The sequence below is a fragment of the Rhincodon typus genome, chromosome 47 (assembly GCF_021869965.1).
Source record: "Rhincodon typus isolate 14 chromosome 47, sRhiTyp1.1, whole genome shotgun sequence".
NCBI classification, from domain to species: domain Eukaryota; kingdom Metazoa; phylum Chordata; class Chondrichthyes; order Orectolobiformes; family Rhincodontidae; genus Rhincodon; species Rhincodon typus.
Window position 1 is genome coordinate 1,180,386 of NC_063378.1, and position 19,087 is coordinate 1,199,472.

Here is a 19,087-nt window from a genome sequence, read left to right on the forward strand (position 1 = left end):
GTGTGTGTGTGTGTGTGTGTGTGTGTGTGTGTGTGTGTGTGTGTGTTCTTGTACGTGTACATCTGAGAAATGTTGAAGTCTGTATAAACTCACATTGCACAGTGATAGTTATGGAGCCCTCCACTGCTCCATGGTCATTCTCTGCCACACACTGATAGGTTCCAGTCTCCCTTTGTGTAACGTGAGGAATCTTCAACCATAGCTCATTGTTGGAACTTGTTCTGTTCATTGTGACATTAAAACGTCTCCATGTCAGGTTAGAAGCTGGGAAGCTCTTGACAGAGCAGATTATCACTGCAGCTTTCCCCTCAATTATATTGATTGATGAATCTTGAATCCAATCAAGGGAAGAAATTGAGAGATTCTGTGGTGGGTCTAAAAGCAAACAATGATTAGTTAATTACATTGACTGTGCAGCATTTTCCAGACCCCCTCAATGTGAAAGGTGAAACAGCAGTGCATTTTCCTTCTTCATACTTCATGTAACAGAAGCAGACGCTTCAATTCAGTACTGAGGGAGTTTTCGTCTGTCAGAGAATCAGCACGGAAATTATTGCCCTATTGGAGCATTAGTACTGAGGGAGTGGCACACTGTTGGGGGCTGGCACTGAGGGAGTGCCGCACTGTCAGGGGTCCGGCACTGGAGGATAGCTGCACTGTCAGGGGTCTAGCGCTGAGACAGTGCCATGCTATTAACATTGCCATTTTTAATGCGAATGTTCAAACATGCCTGAGCCCTCAGTATTGACTCATTGCTAATACTGAACATGCCAGTGCAGCACTGCCAAAGGATAGGTGTTTGCAAATGTGCACTAGTTTTTAGGGATGTGTGTCCCATTGTGAGTATATGAGCAAGACCCAAAGTCACAGTCATAGAGATCTACAAAATAAAAAAAGGGCCCTTCAGCCCAACCTGTCTATACTGGTCAAAAATGAGCACCTAACAATTTATTCCCTTTTACTAGCTCTGAGCTGATAGCCTTGTATGCCTTTATAATGCCAGTGGACATCTAAACACTTAAACATTTTGAGGGTTTCTGCCTCTATCACCCTTTCAGGTTGTGAATTCCCGATTCCCTAAACCCTCTGGGTGAAGAAAATTTTCTCATATCCCATCTAAACCTCCTGCCTCCTATCTTAAAAACATACCCCTGGTCATTCCAACAAATGAAAAAGTCTCTTCATGTCTACACCATCTATTTCCACAGTGAATTTAAACTTCTCAGTCACATACCCCCTCAATCTCCCTTTCTCCAAGGAAAACAACCCCAGTCTATTCAATCACTCTTCACAACAAAAATTCTCCAGCACAGGCAACATCCAAGTAGATCGCCTCTGCACCCTCTCCACATCAATCACTTCCCCCATATAATATGGATTCCAGAATTGTATACAATACTCAAATTCTGGCTGTGCATCTCAATGTGCTGAACCAATAATCCAGGAGACCAGCTTCCTGCCAAGTTAGTATTAATCTTCCCTAATAGCACAAACAACCCTCCCCACAAGAATGCTGGTCCCATTCCAGTTCAGGTGCAACCCGTCTCTTGCTACCCCCTAAAAGGGTCCCAATGTCCCAGAAATCAAAAGCCCTACCTCCAGCACCATCTCTTCAGCCATTCATTCAAATGGAGGAACCTTGTATTTCTGTACTCACGAGCACGTGCCACTGGAAGCAATCCAGAGATTACTAACTGTGAAGAGCTCTTTTTTAAACTGCTTCCTAGCTCCCCAGTTTGTACTTGCAGGACCACATTCCTTCTTACTATCTTTGTCATTGGTACTAACATGTAACACAATTTCTGATTGTTTGCCTTCCAATGTAGGTGTTGATGACTGTGTAGACTCACATTCTACAGTGATGGTGATGGAGCCCTTCACTGTTCCATGTTCATTCTCTGCCACACACTGATAGTCTCCAGTCTCCCTGTATGTAATGTGAGGAATCTCCAAACACAGCTCATTGTTAGAACTTGTTCTGTTCATTGTGACATTCAGATGTCTCCACATTAGGTCAGAAGGTGGGAGGCTCTCAACAGAGCAGATTATCACTGCAGAATTCCCCGCAATTATATTGATTGATGAGTCTTTAATTATATGAGGAGAAGTAATTGAGAGATTCCGTGGTGCATCTAAAAACAAAGGAAGATAACATTGTAACAGAACAGTGCACAGCAAGACCCTACACTGATTTTACAGTGTTTGATGGCCCTCCAGGTAGGCAATGGCCTAATAGTATTATCGCTACACTATTAATCCAGAAACCAGCAGATGTTCTGGGGAACCCATGTTCGAATCCCACCACAACGATGGTGGAATTTGAATGAAAAAAAAAGTCTGGAATTTACAGTCCTTGATCACCATGAAATCATTGCTGATTGTCGTAAAATCCCATCTGGTTCACTAATGTCCTTCAGGGGAGGAAATCTGCCACACTCACCTGGTCTGGCTTACATGTGACTCCAAACACACAGCAATGTCGTTGACTCTCAACTGCCCTGTGAAAGCAAGGCACTCAGTTGTAATCGCTACAAAGTCTCAAAGAAATGAGACAGATCACCTGGCATTAACCTAGGCACCAGAAGAGGCAACGGCAGAAACAGCCCTGTCTACTTTGCAAAGTCTTCATCACTGTCATCTGGGGGATAGTGCCAAAATTAGGAGAGCTGTCTCACAGACTAGTAAACAACAGCCTGACAAAATGATCCATACAGAATCATACCTTGCAGACAATGTCCCAGACACCACCATCACCACCCCTGGATATGTTCTGTCCCATGGGCAGGACAGACCTAGCAGAGGTGGCAGCTTCAAGTTAAACATGTGTAAGGAAACCTCCTGCTGATTACCACTCACCGTCCTCCCTCAGCTGATGAATCAGTACTCCTCCATGTTGAACAACATTTAGAGGAAGCACTGAGGATGGCAAGGGCACAAAATGTTCTCTGGGTGGGGTATTTCAATGTCCACCAACACGAGTGGCTCGGCAGCAGTACTACTGATTGAGCTGATCGGGTCCTAAAGGACATAGCTGCTAGACTGGGCCTGCAGCAGGGAACCAACAAGAAGAAAATCATACTTGACCTTATCCTTACTAATCTGCCAGCTGCAGTTGCATCTGTCCATGACAGTATTGGTAAGAGTGACCATTGCACAGTCTTTGTGAAGATGAAGACCCGCTTTCACATTGAGAACAACTTCCATTGTGTGATGTGACACTATCACCGTGGTAAATGGGACAGACTTTGCACAGATCTAGCAACTCAAGACTTGGCATCCATGAGGCACTGTGGGCCACAAACAGCAGCAGAATTGTACTCCAGCACAATCTGTAACCTCATGGCCCAGCATATCCTCCACTCAACTATTACCATCAAGCCAGGGGATCAACCCTGGTTCAATGGAAAGTGCAGGCTGACATGCTAGGAGCAGCACCAGGCATACCTGAAGATAAGGTATCAACCTAGTGAAGCCATCAAACAGGACTACTTATACGCCAAACAGCGAAAACAGCAAGTGATAGACACAGCTACGTGAGCTCACAACCAACGGATCAGATCTAAGCTCTGCAGTCCTTCTACATCCAGTTGTGAATGGCGATGGACAATTAAACAACTCACTGGAGGAGGAGGCTCCACAAATAGCCTCATCCCCAATGATGGAAGAGCCCACTACATCAGTACAAAAGATAAGGCTGAAGCCTTCGCAGCAATCTTCAGCTAGAAGTGCCGAGTGGATGATCCATCTCGGCCTCCTCCAGTGGTCCCAGCATTACAGATACCAGTCTTCAGCCAATTCAATTCACTCCATGTGATATCAAGAAACAGTTGGAGACAAGGGATATTGCAAAATCTATGGGCCCTGACAACATCCCGGCAATAGTACTGAAGACGTTTGCTCCAGAACTTGCCGCACCCCTAACCAACCTGTTCCAGTACAATTACAACAGTGGTATCTACCCGACAATGTGGAAAGTTGCTGAAGTATGTCCTGTACGCAAAAAGCAGGACAAATCCAACTTGGCCAATTACTGCCCATCAGTCTACTCTCAATCATCAGTAAAGTGATGGAAGGTGTCACCAATAGTGCTATCAAACAGCACCTGCTCAGAAATAACCTGCTCAATGACGCCCAATTTGGGTTCCGCCTGGGACTCAGTTCTTGACCTCATTACAGCCTTGGTTCAAACATTGACAAAGAGCTGAATTCCAGAGGTGAGGTGAGAGTGACAGCCCTTCATTTAAAGGCTGTATTCCACATAGTGTGGCATCAAGGAGCTCTCGCAAAATTGGAATCAATTGGTACCAAGGGACAAACTCTCTGGTGGTTAGAGTCATATCTGACACAGTGCTTGTTGGAGGTCAATCATCTCAGCTCCAGGACATCTCTGCAGGAGTTCCTCAGGGTAGTGTCCTAGGCCCAACCATCTTCAACAGTTCCATCAATGACCTTCCCTCCATCATAAGGTCAGAAGTGGGGATGTTCGCCAATGATTGCACAATGTTCAGCACCATTCATGACTCCTCAGATACTGAAGCAGTCCGTGTTCACATGGAACAATATCTGAACAATCTTGGCTGACAAGTGGCAAGTGACATTTGTGCCACACAAATGCCAGGCTATGACCATCACCAATAAGAGACAAGCTAACCGCCGTTGCTTGACATTAAATGGTGTTACCATCACTGAATTTCCCACTATCAACATCCTGGGGGTTACCATTGACCAGAAACTCAACTGGACTCACCACATTAACACAGTGCCTACAGGAGCAGGCCAGAAGCTAAGAATACTGCGGTGAGTAACTCACTTCCTGACTCCTCAAAGCCTGTCCACCATCTTCAAGGCACAAGCCAGGATTGTGATGGAATACTCCCCACTTGCCTGGATGAGTGCAGCCCCAACAACACTCAATAAGCTTGACACCATCCAGGACAAAGCAGCCTGCTTGATTGGCACTACATCCACAAGCATTTACTCCCTCCACCACCGACGCTCAGTAGCAGCAGTGTGCACTGTCTGCATGATGCACTGCAGAAAGTCACCAAAGATCCTCAGACAGCACTATCCAAACCCACGACCACTTCCATCTAGAAGGACAAGGGCATCAAACATATGGGAACACCACCTCCTCCAATTTCCCCTCCAAGCCACTCACCATCCTGATTTGAAAATATATCACCGTTCCTTCACTGTCGCTGGGTCAAAAGCATGGAATTCTCTCCCTAATAGTATTGTTGTGTCAATCCACAGTAGGAGGACTGCAGCAGTTCAAGAAGGCAGCTCACCACCACCTTCTCAAGGGCAACTAGGGATAGGCAAGGAATGCTGGCCAGCCAGCGACACCCACATCCCACAAATGAATGGAAATGAATTCCATTCACTTTCCCTCTATGTCAATTTCCATGTCACGTTTCTAATGAACGTTACCTGTGTCAACCATCATTCTATTCCCTCACCACTGAAACTGCTGGCCATCTCGAAAGAAAGAAAGTTACTTTCATCTCTTCAGTATGTCCCCAGGTACATGTAAGCCATTGGATAATATTTGATCTTTGGATTACTAAGTTACATGGTATGTGTCCAGTCCAGACCAGGTCAACATCTGCCTGCTGACCAGTCAGTTTCTTTTAGAAAGGAGACATCTTTTGATTTGTCAGATACTTGCTAAGAGAATAAAACCACTAGATTCGACAGGTTTGAATAATCATAAATAAGATTAAAATAGAAAGGTGACGTACAACTCTCCAATGTATGTACCACATATACTTGAACATCCAGAATTAAAATGAGTTCAATAAGGGCAACTGACATCTGTGATTAAAGACTCTGAAGAGCGAATTAAATGAAAAATGAGGTGAAGTCAGATCCCAAAGATTTTGCAGCAAAACCCTAGTTTTGGTGATGCTGTGGCTCATCACATCTCATGAAATATTCCAGTGGAATTTTGATTAATCTCTTTCTGACTTATTAATGTCTTTATTCTGAGACCTCAGTCATTTCCACACTTTTTTTCTGAATCCTAACTCCTCGACTACTCCTGGGTCCCAACTACAGCACATAAGCTGCAACAACTGGTTCCCAGGACCTTATCTGAGTCCCAACTGCATGGAACGATCAAACAACTGCTTCCTGTGCTGCAAGCCAATGGAATGAGTGGCCTGCAGTTGGCTTTTCAGCAGCAGTTTGAACAAATCTCGTCCTGCATACAGCCTATTAATTTTCCCTCTCTCTCAGTCTCAGTCTCTCTGTCATTGTCTCTGTCTCCCTTTCTCTTTGTCATGCTCTAACTGACAAACTTACTCAAACACAAAGTAACTGGACCCTAGAACTAATCTGAGTGATCTATTGAGAACTTGGCAATGAGCAAGCTTGTACCGATGTATGGATGACAGTGGCAACCAATGGAATGCCACGAATGTTTCAATATTCTCGGATTGCTGTTGTACACAGTACAAATGGATGCAATGATAAAGAACAGAAAAATCTGCAATTCTCCACGCAGGGCACTGATTATTAAATCGTGTTTTAGTACTGTGGAGCTTGCATTTCTTCAACACAGAATGAAAGCTGGTAGTGTGTGTGTGTATATATGTATTGTGTGTGCATCCGAGAGATGTTGAAATTTGTGTGCACTCACATTCCACGGTGATGGTTATGGAGCCCTCTACTGTTCCATGCTCATTCTCTGCCACACACCGATAATCTCCCGTCTCCCTGTACGTAATGTGAAAAATCTCCAACCACAGCTCATTGTTGGAACTTGTTCTGTTCATTGTGGCATTAAGATGTCCCCACATCAGGTTAGAAGCTGGGAAGCTCTCAACAGAGCAGATAATCACCACAGCTTTCCCCTCCATTATATTTATCGATGAATCTTTAATCCCATCAAAGGAAGTAATTGAAAGATTCTGCGGTGGGTCTAAAAACAAACAATGATCAGTTAATTACAGTGACTGTGAAACACGTTGACAGACCTTGATAATGTGAGGGGCGAGATATCAACAAAGTTTCCTTCCGCACAAATCGCATAACTGAGGCAGATACTTCTGTTCAGTGTGAAGAAAGTGGCTCATATAGTTGTACAACTTGAAAATAGGCCCTTCTATCCAACTAATCCATGTTGAACAGATATCTTCAGTTCATCTAGTCCTGTTTGCCAACACTTATATTCCTCTAAAGCCTTCCTATTCCTATTCCCATCCAGATGCCATTCAAATGTGGTAATTATACCAGCCTCCACCACTTCCTCTGGCAGCCATTCCATATATGTACCATGCTCTACATGAAAAAGTTGGCCCTTTGGTCCCATTCAAATCTTTCCCCTCGCACTGTAAGCCTATGCCCACCAGCTTTGGACTTTCCTCCCCTGGGAAAAAGCCCTTGGCTATTCACCCTATCCATGCCTCTCATGATTTTATAAACCTCTGTAAGGTCACCTCTCAGTCTCCGATGTGCCAGGAAAAATAGTCCCAACCTACTAAGCCTCTCCCGGTAGCACAAGCCCTCCAACCCCAAAAACTTCACTGTGAAAAAGTCAGACTGACGGTGAGTTGCGCTGCCGGAGGGTCAGTACTGAGGGAGTGCTGCACTGTGAGACGGTCAGTACTGAGGGACTACCATACAGTCAGAGAGTCAGCACTGAGGAGTGCCACACTGACGGATGGTCAGTCATTGAGGGGATGCTGCATGCTGGAGAGTCAGTGCAGAAAGAAGGCCTCACAGTCTGAATGTCGGTACTGAGGGAATGCAACACTGCCATCTTTAATGTGTCAAAACTGTCTCTGCCGTCTTAGTCTGAGATTGCTCAATTGAGTCCTGGTGTGCAGCATATTGGGAATTGTGGGGTCTTGCTGCGCACAATATGGCCTATGGAAAGTTGAATGAAGGATGTCTATACTTACATTGCACTGTCAGTATGAGGGTCTGCTCTGATGAAACAGTTGGATAACTCACTCTGCAGGTGAGAGTTTGCCCCTGGTGTGTGAGTGATGGTGTCAGGCTCAGAACAGAAGTATAGGTCAGAGTGACACCATGCTGAGTTACAGTGTTTGAGACTGATCCAGGTACTGCAGTGGGAGTGTCCCAGGTTAAGGCAGGAGCTGTTCCATTGCATGTTGTGTTGAAGGTGCAGCTCAGGTTCACACGCTTCCCTGCAATAATTTCCACAGGGAATATCATGGGTTTATCTGTGAAATCTAACATACACAGAATGGACGTTTTTAGATAAATATAACGTGGAACATCAGCTCAAATAGAAATCTCAGTCCTACATGAGAAAGCACGTTTACCAGGATGACCAGGTTTACAGAGGGTTAGCACTGAGGCTGGAGGAGTGCACCCGACATGTAGTACCACCTCTCTATGGGTCACAGCATGAAATAAAAATACTTTTCTCAGTTACCAAAATGGCTAATCAACTCCCTCAGGGACCTTTGGTTTTAAATAAATAGATCTATTCGACTGAAGCTGTCTGCACTGGTTGTGTGAGCATTTTGATGTGCAACCAACTTCTGCTTTTTCCCCATCACTCTGTGCACTGTTTCTGTTTAAGTAACCATCCAGTTTCCACATGAATGCTTCAATTGAACCTGACCCCACCACACTTTCAGATGGTGCATTCCAGACCAAACCACACACTGTGTGATAAAAATGGTTTTCTTCATTGTGCATTCATTTCTTTTGCAAAACATTGGAAAATTGCGAAATATAGTTCTTGATTCTTTAATGACCATGACCAGTTCTCACTATCTGCTCTGTCCAAATCTCCCCTCAGCCTTTTCCTCTCTAATGAAAGCAGCCACACGTTTTCCAATCTGTCCTCATAACCGAAGTTTCTCATCCCTGGAATCATTCTCATAAACCACTTCCACACCGTCTCATTGTATTCACATCTTTCCTGCAGTGTGGGATTCAGAACTACACACAATACTCCTGCTGATGTGTAAACAGTGTCTTTATAACTTCATCGTAACCTGCTTGCCTTTGTGCTGTATGGCCCTGTTAATGAAGCCGAGAATAGCATATGTTTTATTAACAGCTCTCTCTACCTGTCCTGTCACCTTTAATATCTTATGCACATAAACACTCTGGTCTCTTTGCTCCTGCTCAGTCTTTTGATAATTATGCTTGTTCTTCACTTTTCCTTCAGTTTTTGTTTTGTGTTCTTTGTACCAAGTGTATTTCACCTCATCCTCTCTGTGTTGAAATGAATCTGCTACCTTTGCACCCACTCCATCACCCTTTCAATGTCCTTTTCAATTGCTACGCTGTTCTCCTTTCAATTCTCACAAGTATTATCCCATTTTCAAATTTTGAAAATGAACTGGTTGTGAAGAAGGGTTACAAAACTCAAAATATTAATCTGCTTTCTCACTATGCATCCTGCCAGACATGTTGAGTTTCACCTGGACAAAACACTTGTTTTTCTTTAACTTAATTTTGATCTCCTTTGTCTTTCAGAGAGATCAGGATTTGTCTTCCTTTCCCTCTTGAGGGAATATTCTTTTACTCAGGTCGAGCCATCTCCTGTTTAAAGGGAGCCCATTGTTCAGCTCATGTTCCTCCTGTTAGTCTCTAGATCCAGTCAGGGTCACAGCCTTGCAGTGTCCTTGTCCTTGTTAGGGACCAGACCAGACTCCCTCAAAACGTTTTAAGAACGTAGCCTAGGCGCTAACTTTTTCTGATTTTAAACGTAGATGTGAGGTGCATGTTCCAGATGTGATGCGACTGGTCAAACTACTCAATTTTAATCAGAACACAATTTATTAAACACTGTAGTTAAAATACAAACAAAAGAATGAAGAATTTAGAATAACTTCACAATTGGAAAACTCAACCAAATAATAGATACAGTAATTATTGCTAATTAATTCCTCCAATGTGGCAACATCCCATGAACACACCCCTTGGCAAAAAGGTAAATTCAGACACAGATTATGACATGCAATTCTCCAATCCAGGAAGAAACAACATCAAGAGAGATTTCAGAGAATGTAGCAATTCGGAATAATTTTACTGAAGCTCTAACTCTTCTGGGACCCAAACAATTTCTGACTGCGACAGCTAAAAAAACTAGAAAGCTTGATCTGAGAATTGGCCACTTCCTTTCCATTGTTACAACATTTTTCATAAAAACCTCAAGGCCTCTTAAAGTATTGACTGAAGCCATTTTGAGTAGTCACTTTCTTACCTCTCCCTTTACAATTTCTCTTCAAAAATAACATAGGATAAAATAACCTTTTTAAGCTGACAGCATCATCATACTTCCTCCCCCCACCTTAAAACAATGAACCATCAATATACAACATGGCTTCATTTTAAAATCCTTTGTATTACTCTATTAATACGCTAAAATACATATACACTATATGGACTCTAAGCATGCAAACATTCACTACTACATTCTATTTCAATCCATTTACTCCCACCAACGAGCACCTCCATCTTTCTTCATCCAAGTCATGACAGCAGTCAGCAATTACATTTTCTTATCCTGCCACATGTATAATTTTCAAATTGAATGTTTGCAATAATAAGCTCCATCTAAACAGTCTGGAATTTTTGTCAAATTTCTCCAAAACCTTTAATAGGTTACAGTCAGTATATACAATTGCCTCAGGCACATTACTGGCAATATAAATGTTGAAATGTTTTAACGCCAACACCAAGCTCGAGGTTTCCTTCTCAATCTCGGAATATTTCTGTTGATAAGCATTTAATTTTCTGGACAAATACTGATAGGTTTTTCTATCTTCTTGTTGTCTTTTTGTAAGAGTACAGCACCGATAGCCGCATCACTCAATTCAATAGCCACCTTGAATAGCTTTGAGTAATTAGGTGTGGCTAATACTGGGGCAGTGGTTAACAGCCTTCAGGCTGTCAAATGCCTTCTGACAGTCCATTGTCCTCCGTAGTTTTCTGTACTTCTTCAATGAGTCAGTCAGTGGAGTAACCACACTGCTAAAATTGGGGATGAATTCCAATAAAACCCACTCAATTTCAGGAATTACAGTGTTACTCTTTTCATGGATGGCATTGCAAACTTCCCAATAACCTTTGTTTTCACATTCCTTGGGGCCATCTGTCCATGTCCGATAACATGGCCTCGGAACGTGACTTGGGCTTTTGTGAATTCACTCTTGGCCAGGTTTATCACTGAGCCTGCCTCCCAAAGTCGATCAAATAATTCCGATAAATGCTGCAAATGTTCCTTCCATGTGTCGCTAAAAATCACGAAGTCGTTGATGTAGATCACACAATTCAATAATCCAGAAATAACTTTATTCGTTTGTCTTTGAAATGTGGCTGGTGCATTTTTCATACCAAATGGCATGATTTTAATTTGGTATAGTCCATTTAGTGTTATGAAAGCTGAAATTATCTTCGCTCTTTCGGATGAAGGTACCTACCAGTATCCTCTGTCTAAGTCCAACTTAGAAATACAAGTTGCTTGTCCTACCTTCTCAATAAAGTCTTCCAAATGTGAAATGGGCTGTGAATCAGACTTTGTAACTGCACTGAATTTGCAACAGTCCACACATAATCATTGGGCACCATCTGGTTTTGCCATGAGTGAACTCCAGTTGTTGCAACTCACTTTGATCCTGTTGTTTTTGAGCATTCGTCCAATCTGGTTTGATCTGTGCCAATTTTAGAGGGTTAAGTCCATAAGGATGCTGCTTATTTGGAACAGCATTTCCTAAACCTACATCATGCATAACTAAATTAGCACTTTCCAGCTTATTCCCACATATCTCCCAATGCGATAGCAATAACTCTTTCAGGTCATTTCAATTTTCCTCTGGAAAGTAACTTAATAATTTGTCCCAATTTTTGAGAACATCCTCATTTTCCAATTAAATTTGAGGAATGTCCAATTCCGAATTCTTTGAACTTGGTTCCTCACTCTGTGTGATAAACAGTAACACATTCTCCTTTTGTTTTCTTTCCCTATCAAGATACCTTTGGAGCATATTCACATGACACCCTCTTGTGAGATTTCTTTCTATCTGGAGTTCTTATCAAATAGTTCACCTCACTCAATCTCCTTTGAGAGATTGCTTTGAGAGATTTGCCTATCAATGCAAGTAACACTAACACTTTATCTCCATTAGCAAAGTTGTGAATATTTGATTTCTTCTCTGCTTCCTGTTTCATCATGTTCCGTGTACTTTCAAACTCTGTCCAGCCAACTCACCTGCTCAGTTTAAAATCCTGAAAATTTGACACATAGTCCAAAAATGTGGTCTCTGAACTCTGATTCACCAATTTCTCCTTAATTGCTTTTAGTGGTCCTTTCACCTCATGCCCAAAAACTAATTCAAATGGACTGAATGTGGTAGATTCATTTGGTGCACACCTAATTGCAAAAACTACAAATGGAATTCCTTTATCCCAATGTTCTGGATAGACTTGACAATAAGCCCTCAACATGGTCTTTAAAGTTAGATACCACCATTCTAACATTCGCTGCAATTCTGAATGGTACGCACTGGATTTGGATTGTTTTATTCCAAAGCTATTCATAACTTCCCTGAATAACTCTGATGTCAAATGTGACCCCTGATCTGATTGTATCTCTGTGAGTAGTCCAAATCTAGTGAAAAAAATTGACACATCCATTATGGTCAACAAATAATGTTTGCCCCTTTTTTTGTTTTAGGTAGGGATCCAACACAAACAATTAAGACCCTTGTAAAAGGTTCCTCAAAAGCAGGAATGAGAATTACAGATAACAAGGTGTAGAGCTGGATAAACACAGCAGGCCAAGCAGCATCAGAGGAGCAGGAAGGCTGACGTTTTGGGCTTAGATCCTCCAGCTCTACACCTTGTTATCTCAGATTCTCCAGCATCTGCAGTTCCTGCTATCTACTTGAGTATTACAGATTAACAACACCAGTGGTTTTCCAATTTCCGGACACGAATGATATGTCTGGTAAAATTCAACAATATCTTTATGCAATCCAGGCCAGTAAAAATGTTTTTGTATTTTGTCTTGAGTTTTCCTTCCTCCTGAATGACTTCCTGCTGGTAATTCATGTGCTTCTTGCAACACCCCCTTTCTGTAACACACTGACAGTACAACTTGATGAACTTCTACCCATTTCTCATTCGCTTGAATATGTGATGGTCTCCATTTTCTCATCAAGACATCATATTTGAGGCAGTAACCTTCTGGAATACCCTCAGATTCTTCATCTGTGTATGCCTTTTCACACAATTGCTTCAGTTTTTTCATCTTGCTGTTGTAACTTGGTTAATTTCTCTGATTTTCCACTGGCTTTTCAGCCACAACGGCAGCACTCCTCCCTGTGATCCAGTGAAACTGCTACCAAGGACATATTGTATTCCCGGAGCTAAGAATTCCTCCAGTACTCCAACCACCAATTCTCTACTTTTCACCGGATACTCCAACCTCACTTTACATAATGGAGCACTTCTCATCTCACTATGAATTCCACATATTAACACTTTTTCTAGCAATAGTCCTTCTGAATGATGTATCTCCTCATCTCTCAACATTAAAGATTGACAGGCTCCTGTATCTCTTAAAATTGTAATTTCTTTACCTGCTCCTCCTGGATGCGAGCAAACCTTACCCTTGCAAATAAATGGGTTAAGAAAATCTAGCACTTTCTTCTCAACCAACCCCTGACCAGCTTGTACATTCTGGTGCAGCTTTTCAGCCTCCACTGTGCTTTCCTTTACCACTTCAACAAATCTCACTGGCTTATCCTGCTTTCTTACATCTGTCTTCCCAGTGCTTTTTCCAAATCACCAACACTATGACTTCATGTGGCCTACTTTGTTACAGTGAAAACACCTGAGCTTTTTAACATCTCTTTCCCTTCATGGGTTTCCTTTTTACTCTGTGGTAAACTATCTTTATCATCTTCAATGAGATCTACTTTTCTCTTACCATCTGACGATATCTCTTTCACTCAATTTCTATTCCTCACAGATTGTAATTGATGTCAGAAGCCAAACATTGATTTGTGAACTAATTCATAATCATCAGCCATTTCAGCTGCTAATCTTGCTGTTTTAACTCTCTGTTTTTTCACATGAGTTTTCACTACTTCAGGAAGTGAATTTTTGAACTCCTCCAAAATAATCGTATCTCTCAGAGCACCATATGCTTGATCTATTTTCAATACTCTTATCTACTTATGAAATTACTTTGTTTGATCCTTTCACACTCAATGTGGGTTTGACCAGATCCCTCCTTAGATTTCTGAAACATTGTCGGTAGGCTTCTGGCACTAGCTCATATGGACTTGAGATGGTTTCTTAACCTCCTCATACTCCCCAGATACCTTCTCTGATAATGATGCAAATACCTCACTAGCTCTATTAATCGCCTTTGTTTGGATCAGCAAAACCCACAGGGTCACCAGCCACTTCATTTATTTAGCCACTTTCACAAATGAAATGAGAAAGGCTTCTCCATTCTTATCGTCAAATTTAGGCAATGCTTGGATATATTTAAATGGACCCCCACCAGGCCTTTGTTATGATGGGTTTGCTCGTCATCACTATCCCCTTAGCTAAGCCTCCTTCTTCCTTCACCTCTGCTCTTTTAAGTCAACTTTCCTCTCTAATTGCCAACTTCTGAATTTCAAACTCTCTCTCTTTCAGCTTTACTTCTCTCTATTTCTCCCTTTTATGCTGCTAGAGCCTTCCTCTCCTTTTCTTTTTCCTCTTCTTTAAATAGTAATTCAAACTGTTTCCTTTCTTTTTCATGTTCAAGCTGCTTCATCTACAATTGAAATCTAGACATTTTCAAAAATGCTGATGGGATTTCCAGCAAATTTAAATGTCGAGCTACTGCTGTAATTACCTCCCCTTTTCCCACAGACAAAGGCAACTCCAACTCTAGCTTGTTAGCCAATTCCAACAGCTTTGCCTTGCTCACATTTTGTAAAACTCCCAAAGTCACATCTTCCACCTGCAGAAAACTCTCAGTGACCGGAAGAGACACTGCTGCACAGGGCATGTCCTATTTAAACCAATCAAATTCAACACCCAAAACAAAAGACACTAACACTTACCACTCACCACCTTTAAATCCAACAATCTGAAACCCAAAATTGGAATTATAAAATGTTTTCCCGACAAGAACTACCAATTTGTTATAGACCAGACAAGAACCCCTCAAAATATTTTAAGAAGGTAACCTAGACCCTAACTTTTTCTGATTTTAAAGGAAAATGTGAATTGTGAGTTTCAAATGTGATGTGACTGGACCAGCTACTCAATTTTAAGCAGAAAACAACTTATTTAAAGGCTATAGTTAAAATATGAACAAAAGAAAGAGGAATTTAGAATAATTTATCTCTTGGAAAACTTAACTGAATAATAGACACAGTACCCATTTCGAATTAAATTTTCTAATATGGTAACATCCCATCAATACACCCCTTGGCAGAAAGGTAAAGTCAGACACAGATTATTACATGTAATTCTCCCATCCAGGAAACAACATCAGGAGAGATTTCAGAGAACGTGGCAACTAGGAATCATTTTACTGAAGCTCCAACTCTTCTGAGACCCAAACAGCTTTTGACTGCGATAGCTAAAAAAAACTAGAAAGCCTGATCTGTGAGAATTAACCACTCCCCTTCCATTGTTACAACTGTTTTAAAAACAAACCTGAAGGCTTCATAAAGTATTCACTTAAATACTTAGTTATTGATTTAAGACGTCTTGTGTAGCCACTTCGGCATCTCTGCCTTTACAAGCTCTCTTCAAAAAATAATCTTGGACAAAGCAACCTTTTTAAAGTAACAACATCATTACGGTCCCATTGAAGCCTGCGCTCCCTCTTGACTCATCTATGTCATTGATACACTTCCATCCTAAACCTGATGATAAAATGATCACTGTCCCTTAAATGCTCCCTCAATGTCACTCTGCCTCCTTGGTCACCTCATTCCCAAGAAGCAGGTCCAGCAGTGACCCCTTGCTTGTTGGGCTGGACACATACTGCTGTAGGGAGTTGTCCTGAAAACAATCTAGGAGCACTTGTCCCTCAGTGTCTGTTTTCACTGCCGTGAGCACAGTCTACTTGTCGATAATTAAAGTCCCCCTTTATAAATACTGTATGCCGTTTCTAACTCTCCATAATTGCCTCAGAATTTTATTCCTCTATATCCTTCCCAGTAGCCGATGGTCTGTTTATTACATGGAGTGACAAAATTACATCTTTCTTATTTCTGAGCTCCAGTCGAAGTGATTCTGTCATTGAGTCCGCTGAAAGCTCCTCTTTCTCCAGTCCTGCAGTGCTCTCCTCAGCCAAATGTGTCACCGCTTCGCCTCCTTTTGATTTCCTTTCTATTTTTGCTGAAAACTTTGTAACCAGTGACATCTAATCCTTAGATATACCTTTCCTTGGACAAGGTGTCCATTATTGCCGGAACATCATGATCCCACATGGCAAACCATGTCTGTAACTCCCTGGTTTTATAAACCATACTCCGTGCATTCACATACATCCAATGTAACCGTGCTTCACAATTCAAAACATTCTCCCTCAATCTGACTTCACTTATTCAATAAGTAATTTATATTTTAGAGCCACCTGCCTTTCCTAGTATTTATGTACACAGGTTTTACTGTCTCATATTCTCTCCGAGTCCCAAACCCTCGGGTCAATGAGTATAAACTTTTCCCAACAGCACCTGCAAAATGCACAGCATTCCCCTTCCTACCTATGATGTTCGACACAGTGTGAACACACCCTCAAGCTGTTCTCACTCACCCAGAAGGTTTGTCCTGTGACCCTGGCAGCAAGGAGGCTACACACTATCTTACAGTCACATTGACCGCTGCAGAAATGTCTGTCTGTTCCCGAGCTAAAGAATCTCCTCTCGGTGCTGCTCTTCCACTCTTCCCTCAGCTCTCCTGTACAGCTGGGTCAGTCATTGTACCGCAGCCTTGTGTGTTGCTGCATTCCTCCGGAATTCCATCAACATCATAACATCCAGACGGAAAACCAGTTGGTGAGTGGGACCTCTAAGAACTCCTGCACTACCAGCCTGTTTCTCTTGGATTGCCATGAATTCACACATCCCCTCTCTGCCTGCTTACCCTAATGTGTGGTATGACCACCTCCCTGAACGTGCTATCCACATTGCTCTCTGCCTCACAGACACAGCTCAGTAGCTGTAGCTGCTGCTCAAGCTCTGAAACTCAGAGTTCAAGCTTGTGCAGCTGCTGTAAATTCCTGTACTTGGGCTGTTCCAGACTACAAGCAATGTCCATGACTCCCTGTATGCCTGGGGACAGGGATTCATTTGGCCGAGCTGATCTTTCCATATCTTATACATTTAACTTTTGTTACTTTCACTTACATTAAGCTTATTGTTGTACGATTAACTAATTACAGATGATTAGTGGAAAGTAGGAATTTGTGGTCTATTTTTCAATATTATCTTTCTCATTTGTGTATGCAATTCTACCTTGCCAAACCTTGTTTACAAATTTACATTTTTTAGAATGAACTGGTGTTGAAACACAGACCCTAATCAACAAACAGCTTATCAACAAACAATTCGCTGATGTCTCCCCTGTGGTGTCATCCTTAGACTTTTTTCCAGAAGCAGCCTAGCCTCCAGAATTGGTGCTCCTTCATAGGCCTGACCTCCAGCCCCTTTAAGGTGACCATTATTTGTACTGGGGAATGGTGCTTGTGACTTACAGTTGAGTGTGGACTTGTTGCAGAATAATAACTGAACGTAAGAAAGCCATTAGAGCACATTTTTCAGAAAAGTAGAAAAAGAAAATCCTGTCTTGTTACTGGCTGTTAAACATGTCAAAGTTTATGTCCATCATTACCACAAAGTATAAAAACTTACCTCGTGCAGCAAGTCGCCCTCTTGTTTTCAGCGGCGGGTGTGTGGAGGGAACGCGAGCCAGGAAAAAACAGATAAATTCAGGCATTGGCTGAACCCAAAACACTACACGTGTAGACTCTCCCACCTGTCCTCCTCCTCTAACCAAAAAAGAGGTTCGGTAAGGTAAGGCTGTTTTTTATTCTTCTTCTGGAAATCTCGAGTAGAGGGAATGGAAGCTAGGGCAGTTGCATGCTCCTCTTGCAGGATGTGGGAGGTAAGGGTCACTGCTGGTGTCCCCTCTGACTTCACCTGCGAGAAGTGCACCCAACTCCAGCTCCTCAAAAACCGTGTTAGGGAACTGGAGCTGGAGCTGGATGAACTCCGGATCATTTGGGAGGCTGAGGGGATGATAGAGAGGAGTTACAGGGAGGTGGTCACACCCAAGGTACAGGAAAAAGGGAGCTGGGTGACTGTCAGGAAGGGGAAAGGGAACAGGCAGACAGTACAGAGATTCCCTGTGGCCGTTCCCCTCAATAATAAGTATACCATTTTGGATGCTGTTGGGGGGGGACGACCTATCAGGGGAAGGCCATAGTGGACAGGTCTCTGGCACTGAGCCTGACCCTGTGGCAAAGAAGGGAAGGGGGGCAAATAGGAGAGCAATTGTAGTGGGGGATTCAGTAGTAAGAGGCACAGACAGGCAGTTCTGTGGACGTGAACGAGATGAACGGATGGTATGTTGCCTCCAGGGTGCCAGGGTCCGTGATGTCTCGGATCGTGTCTTCAAGATCCTTAAGGGGGAGGGTGAGCAACCAGCACTCATGGTACACATCGGTACCAATGACATAGGTAGAAAAAGGACAGAGAATGTGAAAAACGAGTACAGGGAGTTAGGTTGGAAGCTGAAGTCCAGGATAAACAGGGTAGTTATCTCTGGATTATTACCAGTGCCACGTGATAACGAGGTAAGAATTAGGGAGAGAGTGCAGCTAAACACGTGGCTACAGGGCTGGTGTAGGAGGGAGGGCTTCCATTATGTGGATAATTGGAGCACATTCTGGAGAAGGTGGGACCTGTACAGTAAGGATGGGTTGCACCTGAACCGGAAGGGCACAAATATCCTGGGAGGGAGGTTTGTTCGTGCTTTATGAGATGGTTTAAACTAGATTAGCAAGGGGTGGGGATCCGGATTTATAATTCAGAGGATGAGGTATTCGCACTTCCAACAGACACAACAGGAGTGAGTAGGA

General features: G+C 42.6%; 1 protein-coding gene across 1 annotated transcript in view; it reads right to left on the reverse strand.

The window, feature by feature from the left end:
- The window catches only part of LOC109921388 (sialic acid-binding Ig-like lectin 10), a 34,928-nt gene that overhangs the window by 7,498 nt on the left and 8,343 nt on the right, over positions 1-19,087 (reverse strand). Inside the window, exons 4-7 of the mRNA XM_048620564.1 lie at positions 7,905-8,198; positions 6,641-6,922; positions 1,851-2,132; positions 94-375 (exon numbers count right to left, since the gene is read on the reverse strand). Coding sequence (XP_048476521.1) covers positions 94-375; positions 1,851-2,132; positions 6,641-6,922; positions 7,905-8,198 — 1,140 coding nt within the window. The remainder of the gene's footprint in view (positions 1-93; positions 376-1,850; positions 2,133-6,640; positions 6,923-7,904; positions 8,199-19,087) is intronic.